The sequence below is a fragment of the Phragmites australis genome, chromosome 8 (assembly GCF_958298935.1).
Source record: "Phragmites australis chromosome 8, lpPhrAust1.1, whole genome shotgun sequence".
Lineage (NCBI taxonomy): Eukaryota > Viridiplantae > Streptophyta > Magnoliopsida > Poales > Poaceae > Phragmites > Phragmites australis.
This window is the reverse complement of record NC_084928.1, coordinates 37,485,184-37,494,495: the sequence shown is the minus strand read 5'-3', so window position 1 is coordinate 37,494,495 and position 9,312 is coordinate 37,485,184. Positions and strand designations below refer to the sequence as shown.

The window sequence follows — 9,312 nt, the reverse complement described above, 5'->3', positions numbered from 1 at the left end:
CCAAAATATTTTATGTTGAATTATAATTGTCTGCAATTTTTCATGAATCTCTGTTAATGTAAGGTTGTTTGCCAACGAAGTTTACTCACTGCAAGATTCTCCCATGTGGCATTGAATGTTCGAGTTATGAGCTTGACATTCAAAAGTTAACTGGGACTGATGACAGATGTTTAGATACAACTGAGAGCTGCACATTGGATTAGAATATTTCTTGATTCGAGCAACTACATAAATTGGCCGTGTGTCAGGCGTACCATTGTTGTATGTGATGCTTGGCTGTAAGCGGCATGTCAAAACTCAACGCGCCTGATTTTGATCTCTTTCTGTGTGAACTTGCATGCTTTATCTACAGCTTAGTCATTTGTGGTGTCAATACGTTCTTTTTTTATATATGATTTATATAAATTGCACTTCTGGATGAACATACCGTTTGTTCCCGATTTTCAGTAAAATTGACCACCATTAGAACCACAGAATGGAGAGGTTTGTATGGAAACAGAAGCAACATGAAATATTCTATTTGTTCAGAATGTTCATATCGATCGCTTCTTTTATGTTTGTTGGTGGCAGTGTTGTTCATCCGACGACCCTTTGATTTTTGCTTGTATCTTTTTCTCTTGCTCTTGTGCAAAGCTTTAGGTGCTAATATATAACTTGCTCTTGTGCAAAGCTTTAGGTGCAAATCACTGTCCCAAATCCTCCTAAGAGTTCATGACCACAGACTCATGTTATGGACTGTTTATGTATTACTTCCTTTCTTTAGCTACATTTAATGCTGAATTATCAAAACCATCCTGCAACCTTTTATTGGTTTCAGACTCCGAATGAACGGGGGCGCACCATTTTTCTAGTGGTTTTTATTCAGTGTGATATAATGCAGTGGTAGTGGACTCAAAAATATGTGCAACTGTACATGTTCAACCATTGCCCAAAATCATAAGCAGTACAGAACAGAAAAAAAAAACATACATGTTCAACCATTGCCCCAAATCATAAGCAGTTCAGAACAGAAACAAAAACAATAGATATGTAAACTCATCTATGATAATTCATAGATAATTCTTTCACTCTCAAGAGCAGCCAATGGCTCAGCTGCAATGCAACCACACTGCTTTCCGGACAATAACAACGACGACCACAACATGGCATTAGTGTTTATTATTCTCATGTCTTCCTTGCAAAGATGCACCACGAATGGTTCACACTTCCCATCACCCGCATATATACATCAGTATATCACATTATCACTATCACATTTTACTCATTCACCATTACAACGATGCTGAAAATATCACACCTTCGCTTGACTGAATTCCAGCACGGACAAGGGTTTTTCTTCCTTGCTCATCTACATGTTCGGTTTCAGGTTGAGCCTGGACGCCAGCTTCTGACCAAGTGACGCGTCGCACTGCAACAAGGATTAATATAGTTTCAGTGCGACACAGTGCTCTAGATACACATATCAATATAAAAAAAAGGGTACATGATCCATTGCCCAAATGATAAGCAGTTCAGCACAAAAAGGAAATATACCTCAGACCAGTAAGAGATCCAAATGCCACGATGTTCATGGGTGACACGAGGATCTGTGAGTGCGTCAACCCACCGCTGGATGAACCGGTCTTGCCTGTGTTTCCATGGCAGAACAGTTTAATTAGTGAGATTTCTTAAATAGCTAATGTCCTCTACGTCTCTAGACAAATCAATGAGCCGGGGCAAACCTGGCAGGGTCAAAGGATCGGTATCTCTCACCAGCCTGCTTGAAATTGTTCTCCTTCTGAATAATGCACTGCAAATCAACAGTACCAAGATTTTGTGTCAAACACACAGTGGACATTTTACTTCAGAAAGGCACCATTTATAATCGTGGTTCACAATCACCATGATATAATAGAACCAACCAAGCCACCACAACATATTGGGGGGAAAAAGGTACCAACAGAATTCAAATATATGAAGTTACACACCTTCTCACGGCAGCCTGTCAGGACACGGGGAGGAATAGGGACCTTCTCAGAATGACGGGCAGGATCAAACCTTGAAGGGAAGTAGTTGACCTGAGGAACAAAGCAAACAGATATAAATGCAAGGGAAACATTCCGTTTCATTTAATGTCAATAGGAAGGAAGAAACACTGCATAATGGACCAACACAAGATGCATCCTAACAAACTTGCATGCTAAAGGAGGCTAAAACTCTAAAAGAAGACAGTACCTCCTCATCCCTGTGCATGAAGTTCATGAAGCCATCATGGTGGTTGTTGTGGTGAGCACATTTTGGTGCATTCACAGGAAGCATCAAATAGTTTGGACCAAGACGGTGCCTTTGGGTATCAGCATAGGAGAAAATTCTCGTCTGGAGCAGCTTATCATCAGAATAGTGGATTCCAGGGACAATAATTGCTGGGCAGAAAGCAATTTGTTCATTTTCTGCGAAGAAATTATCAATGTTCTTGTTCAGGACCATCCGTCCAACAGGCTGCAGTGGGATGATATCCTCTGGCCAGGTCTTGGTGACATCAAGTGGGTCAAAATCAAATTTATCCTCATGGCCAGGATCAATGGTTTGGATGTAAAGCTTCCATTCTGGGTGATTCCCAGCTGCAATAGAATCATATAGATCCTTTGTGGCATGGCTATGGCAGGTGCCTCCAACAGTCACAGCTTCATCATCCAACAAGCATTTCACACCACAAGTAGGCTTCCAATGGAATTTGACAAGGTGAGGCTTTCCATCTCTGTTGATCAAGGTGTAAGTGTTGACACCAAAACCCTCCATGTGCCTGTAGTTGAGTGGGATACCAACATCATCGAAGAGGAAGGTGAACATGTGTAGGCTCTCTGGGTGGTGTGAGAAGAAATCTACTATTCTCCAGTTCTCCTGCAAATTGGTCTTTGGATTTGGCTTGAAAGCATGGACCATGTCAGGGAATTTCATCCCATCTCGGATGAAAAACACAGGCATGTTGTTACCCACAAGGTCAAAGTTACCCTGAGAAAGGCATGACGAAAACCGTTAGATACCATCCCTTGGATATAAAACTGTCAATATAAGGCATCGACAACTGGGAGAAAGTAAGTGAATAGCATGGCAAATCTCTAGGTGAAACTGGACAGGGACATATTCAGTAATGAAATATGTGTGATTGTTCCTTTTTCTTTTCTGAGAAAAGATTTGTGATTATCCATGTATGAATTATGAAACCGTATTGTGTTGTTCTTTTATCCAAAGAAGACTTATGTCTGACAATAGGTCAGTGGCATTTGTCTGCATAAAAGAAACTCATCATGACAGGTAAACAGTCAATTGGGTAGGCCAATAAATATGAAAAGGGGGTAGTGCTAGTCGACCCCTCAATTGAGATAAACAATTATACATTCCAATAAGCAAAAGGATCCAGGGGCCAGGGCTCTAATTTCATCCGTATAACAGCCCATGCACAGGACATTATTTATGGGGCTATATCACAATTCAAGTTACCAGAAGTCTACTGCAATAGTTGAAATCAGCTAAACGTTTGATATTGCAGTTTTTTATTAATGAATATGACACATCGAGAGAAAAATATTTGCCAACCTATGCCATAGAACTTGCAGCAGTTTCAAAAGAAAGCTCATGTTCAGAGAATGACAGCAAACAAAACAGTTAAGATGTACATCTCTTTTTCTGGGAAGCAAGTTAAGAGATGTATCATCAATACCTCTCTAGTGTAGAACTTCACAGCAAAACCACGCGGATCCCTCAAGGTCTCAGGGCTTCCACGCTCATGCACAACTGTAGAGAACCGAACAATAACTGGGGTCTGGACCCCAGGAGCCCGGAGAAAATCAGCACATGTAAGGTGAGAAACATCATGAGTGACCTCAAAGAAACCCTTGGCACTGGCTCCCCGTGCATGAACAACACGTTCAGGGATACGTTCCCTGTCAAACTGAGCAAGCTTTTCAATCAGATGATAGTCCTCAAGAAGGATAGGTCCTGCCAATGAAGAAACCATCAAGCGATAAATCAGCAATGATAGGTAACGACAAAACAGAAGTGCTGCAGGTAGAGACTTTGACAAATTCATAAAAGAAAATCTTATCCTTTTTTCTGACATCATTGATAGAAACATATTGGTTTTAGGTGCATATATCTTGTAGCAGTCGTGACACTTTTTTTGTGACCATTACATTCAGAACCAAGCTTGACTTCCAATCACTTTCAAAGTCAGGGCCCTATTTTGTCGGAGTGGCCACCGTAAGAAAGAATCCTAGTAAACAAGCCTAGACAATGTTGAACACAGAAGAGGTGAAGAATCAGCCTTCAGTTTTCCTGGTATTAAATTGAACCCTGTGCCAGGTTATCGTCAAAAGTAAATCTATCATGTCAGTAACAGTGAACTGTGGTGATCACCTCACTACACTATCCTGGAGTTGTTTCTCACCTCTATCACTATTCACTATGACTTGATGGTGACATATTGTGCTTGTTATGTTCTTTCGCTTGACAGTGATCACCTCAGTACACTATCCAATGGTATGACAGTGATTGACGAAAATATCAGGACAAAATTTTGAAATATAAGGTTTATATTCACATTACAGTTGATCAAGGAATGCGACCTTTAGAGAGCACAACAACAATCACAACTGAATTTCACTGACCTACTTGTATCAGAGGTGAATCCATTCATGTATGTAGAGCAGCAAAATTATTCATGGGGAATAGCTGAAAAGCACATAAAGATGCAAACTTTGAGCCACCAAAGAATAGCAAGGCAAAATCCTCACGCCTACTGTTACAGCCAAGCTTCCACAGTCCACGGGTGCGGAGATCACAACAAAAAACCCTCTAATTCCCCAGGGCTAGTACAGATCATCACAGCCCTCACACACATCGAGCACATAAGCTACCTATCAACTACAGGTTCTATTTTTCTTTAAAAAAAATCAGGATCACGGACAAATCAAGGCACCACCGATAGATAGAGTTCTGGTCCTGACCTCGCTGTCCGACGGTGAGGGCAGAGTTGTTGTTCCAGACGGGGGCGCCCGAGTTGGTGGTCCAGAAGCTGGAGTTGTTCCCACTCGACGGCCGACGCTGCAAGAAGAAGAAGGGCACAAATCCAGCGAGATCGGATGAGCGGATCAAGAAAGGGCACAAATTGAGGGGTAAAATCGACGAAGAAAAAAAAAGCACCTTGTATGGATCCATGGGTGGCTGGGATTGCGGCGGATGGCTCTGGGTTTCGTTTACTTGGGGTGGGGGGAGAAGAGAAGCAATGTTAGTTGGCGCGGCGGCGATAAGGACGAGGAAGCCGCCTTTTGTAAGCAAGAACCACGAGGGAGAGGGGACGGACGGACTTGTTTTCGGGGAGGACTCCCTGTTTGGTGCTCTGCTCGCTCCCGATTTCCCTCTCCATGTCGACTTGGTTTGGTATTTTCAGTATTTTTTTAAGGGATTTTCCCCTTTTCTTTTCCTTTTTTGAAACAAGGTATGACCTTTGGTGCGCAAACTCCTTGGTACTTAAACTTGCCAAGCCTCCGTCTCTATCACGAATTCATTCTTGAAGCCGAAGCTCTATTAAATAAAAAAAAACTTGGACCAACAAAAAGAAGCCGATTATGCAGTAAAGCACTCCTATGGAGTAGGAAGCTTGAACCAACAAACCATGTGGACATGATTACAAAGGAAGCAGAGTTACAATTACAAGGTTATGGCTGAGATTGTGCTACAAGAGGAAGATGTGTTTTCAGGTGATGAACAGGAGGGACAGGAACTGAATTGGCCAGGGACCTTACCCTGCTGGAGCTTTATCGCTTCTTGGACTGGGCTCTTCCTTGCACCTGGGCTGGATTGGGCCGGGTCGATAGCAACCGGTCCAGCAGCTGTGAAGGCCGGGCACAACATGGGTACAGCGGATGTGGCTGGATCGCTTCGCTCTAGCCACTCATGTGGTGATTTACAAGCTGTCTCCAAAAAAAAAAAAAAAGTTCTCCAAAAAGAAACAAACTCAAAAAGGGGTGATAGTTAAGAAAAAAAAACTACAGTCTTTCTAGATGGAAGACGTTTATTTGGAATATTATATGTCTTCAAGACTTAGCTAAATTTCTCTTTTTCGATGGAACAATAGCTTAAGTTTATTGCCCTTTTAGAGACAGGAAGAAATGTATTTACTGATGCGGAGCTTAACCATATAATGGTTTTGGGAATGTAAGGGTTAAAGTGGGAGTTATTTTCAGAAAAGAAGGGGCTGAGGAAGAGCGATCCATTATCCCCTATTCTTTTTTAACCAGGACAAGCAGACTGCTTAAAAATTAAAAATCAACTCTTAAGATTGGGGACATTTCGTATGAATAATGGCACTCAAATTAGATTCTAGAGTATAGATGGCTTCGTACTTTCACCTTACAAAAACAATACCCATCTCTTTATTACATAGCAAAGGTATCACTGCACTTCTTATGGAAACTCAAGCTGTCCTTAAAAACAAACATATTTCTTTTGTTTTTGTCAAAAGGGATTATTTTAACAAAGGACAATTTAGCTAAATGAAGATGGCAAGGTAATGCACAATGTTGTTTCTGTAATAACAAGAAGACTATCCAACATTTGTTTTTTGACTGCTAGTTTGCTAATTTCATTTGGAGAGTTCTTTAGATGTCTTTTGGTATTGAACCCCAAGGACTGTAGCATATTTGTTTGGCGAATGGTTGAACCATATTGACCCAATAACGATACCTAAGTTTTGGTTGGGGCGAATATTTGGTTATTTAGCTAACTAGGAATTATATTTTTTTTGGGAAGGCGAAAACTAATTTTTACATACATGTAATCTTCAGGGGAACTCACTAGATTCGCTTCTGGTCCTTGCTGCAAAAGCATAAGATAAGGGTATGAATGAAGTGGGCTTATCGTATTCTGGAGACAACGATCATGTATACTTTTGCTAAACATAGGTGGATATCTACTAATAGGCTTTGTGCTTGAAGTTAGCTTTTCTACATTCAAGTGCTCCAAATGGAGGCGGGCCTTATCCACACGGCTCCGATAAGGCTCATGCTCTCTTCTCCCATTTCAGCACTCAATTCGACTCACTGCCTCCTAGGGAATGCTCCCTCGACTGGGACACTCTGGAAATTTAGCCCAACGAATTGGGACACTTAGATAATCCCTTCACGGAGGAGGAAATCAAGAAAACCATTTTCTCCATGCCCAAAAACAAGGCGTTGGGGCCGGATGGGTTCACAAACATTTTTTTGCTAGTCATGCCGGGACAAAATAAAGCATGACATCACCGAGGGTTTGATGTGTCTTTATAGACTACATCCATGTCATTTTAGAGAGCTTAACTCAGCCTACATCGTCCTTCTGCCCAAGAAACTGGACGCGCTCCGCGTTGGTGATTACCATCCGATTAGTCTCATACACAGCATTGCAATTTTTTTCCCAAGCTTCTTGCCAACAGATTGGCACCGCATCTAGATGACATCGTCTCATCTTGCCAGCCTGCATTTATCAAGAAACATTGTATCCAAGACAACTTCCTATATATCCATAACGCCACACGTCGCCTCCATAGATCCAAGACGCCTTGCCCTTTTCCTAAAACTTGACATTGCAAAAGACTTTGATTCTCTAAACTGGGGTTACCTCCTTGAGCTTCTACATCGTATGGGGTTCAGCCCTCGATGGCGTGAGTGGATCTCCATCCTCTTTGGTACTGTGACTTCCCGCACACTGCTAAATCGCACACTAGGGGACCCGTTCATCCGCAGACATGGGGTCCGCCAGGGCGACCCACTATCCCTGATGTTGTTCATAATGGCTATTGACCCTCTGCATCGCATCATCGAGCAGGCCATAGAGCAGGGCATCCTTGGCCCTATTGGGGGCCAACCGGTCAAGCTGTGAGTATCCCTTTATGCCGATGACATGGCAATTTCATTAATTCAGACCCAGTGGAATTACAAGACATCCATCACATTTTGGAGTCCTTCGTCCTTGACATCGGCCTGGTGACAAATCTTCACAAAAGTTCCATCCACCCCATCAGATGTGACCAGATCAACATCGATGAGCTCATTCATCATTTTCTGGGTGAAATCAAACACTTTCCATGCCGTTACCTAGGCCTTCAGCTCCACACCCGCAGGCTCGCAAGGGCCCTTGTGCACCCTCTCATTGAGAAAATAGGGGTCTGCTTGCCAGGATGGAAAGGGCGTCTCATGTCCAAGGGCGGACGTCTGATGGTTGCAAATTATGTGCTCTCCTTCATACCGACATACCACCTCACAGTGTTTCACCTGGAAAAGTGGTCACAAAAAAGGCTGGACAAGATTCGGAGGTCCTTCCTTTGGAAAGGGGCAGATAATGCAAATGGTGGTCATTACTTGGTTAATTGGAAACGAGTTTGCCGGCCACTAAAGCTAGGAGCTTTAGGGAAACTAGACCTAGAGAAATCCAGCCGAGCCCTCCATCTATGCTGGTTGTGGTATGATTGGATGAGCAACACATAGCCGTGGGTTGGATTCGAGCTACCTTGCGACACCATGGACCGAGCACTTTTTGAAGCATCTACCTCTGTCACTATCAGGGATGACCGGAAGGCTCGGTTCTGGCATGATAGGTGGCTTAATGGCATGACATCAAAACAAATAGCTCCCTCCCTTTTCACCCTTATTAGATGCAAAAATAACACAAGATCACATCGTCGGTGCATGTGGCGGAGTTTGTTGACTTATGGGCCCAAATCCAATAGGTGCACCTCTTCACGGAAACCCCAGATTCCATCACATGGCTTAGCCTATTTGGCCCAATTTTGGGGTTCATCCGTGCCTTTTAACTTCAATCTAATTTGGAAAGTGAAACCAGAGAACAAATGCAAATTCTTTGCTTGTACCTTGATTCAAAACAAAGATGTTAATAGCAGACAACCTTGCCATCCGGGGATGGCCTCATCAACCGATGTGCTCCTTGTGCCATACTGAGCCAGAAATGACTATGCATATTTGCCTCGACTGTCCCTTCTTGAACCTCATTTGGTCATAGTTCTGCTCGCCTTCCACATTGACCTTCCACCATACATCACGATTGAGAACTTTCCAACCTTAGCAGACTGGTGGCACGAGATCGCAAAGGCCACACCAAAGAATATCGCCGTGACCTAAATGGCCTCCTCATTTATATCATGTGGAACATTTGGAAAGAACGAAACCGTCAAGTTTTCTAGAACTCGGCAAGGCAACCGGATGTGGTAGCAAATCTCATCGTGGAGGACATAAATCAAAGACATAGGGCGTTGTTCCTAGATGACTAATGTGTCGCCCT

The 9,312-nt window shown here is 42.8% G+C and overlaps 1 protein-coding gene across 1 annotated transcript; it reads right to left on the bottom strand.

Moving 5' to 3' along the window:
• Window positions 1-1,123: 1,123 nt before the first annotated feature.
• LOC133927434 (catalase isozyme 1-like) lies at window positions 1,124-5,440 on the bottom strand. Its single transcript, XM_062373898.1, has 8 exons — window positions 5,182-5,440; window positions 4,986-5,082; window positions 3,701-3,978; window positions 2,215-2,991; window positions 1,968-2,057; window positions 1,722-1,789; window positions 1,534-1,627; window positions 1,124-1,408 (listed from the first exon to the last, which is right to left on the bottom strand). Exons 1-8 carry the CDS (start codon window positions 5,194-5,196, stop codon window positions 1,349-1,351), a joined length of 1,479 nt encoding a protein of 492 aa, XP_062229882.1. The 5' UTR covers window positions 5,197-5,440; the 3' UTR covers window positions 1,124-1,348.
• Between the last annotated feature and the right edge of the window lie 3,872 nt (window positions 5,441-9,312).

Bases quoted from the DNA above. Each gene is read 5' to 3' on its own strand.
- LOC133927434 (XM_062373898.1), bottom strand. The intron at 2,992-3,700 runs GTATTGATGATA...TGCCTTTCTCAG, and splicing joins TGAAGTTCTACACTAGAGAG to GGTAACTTTGACCTTGTGGG. The intron at 2,058-2,214 runs GTACTGTCTTCT...TTTGTTCCTCAG, and splicing joins TCATGCACAGGGATGAGGAG to GTCAACTACTTCCCTTCAAG.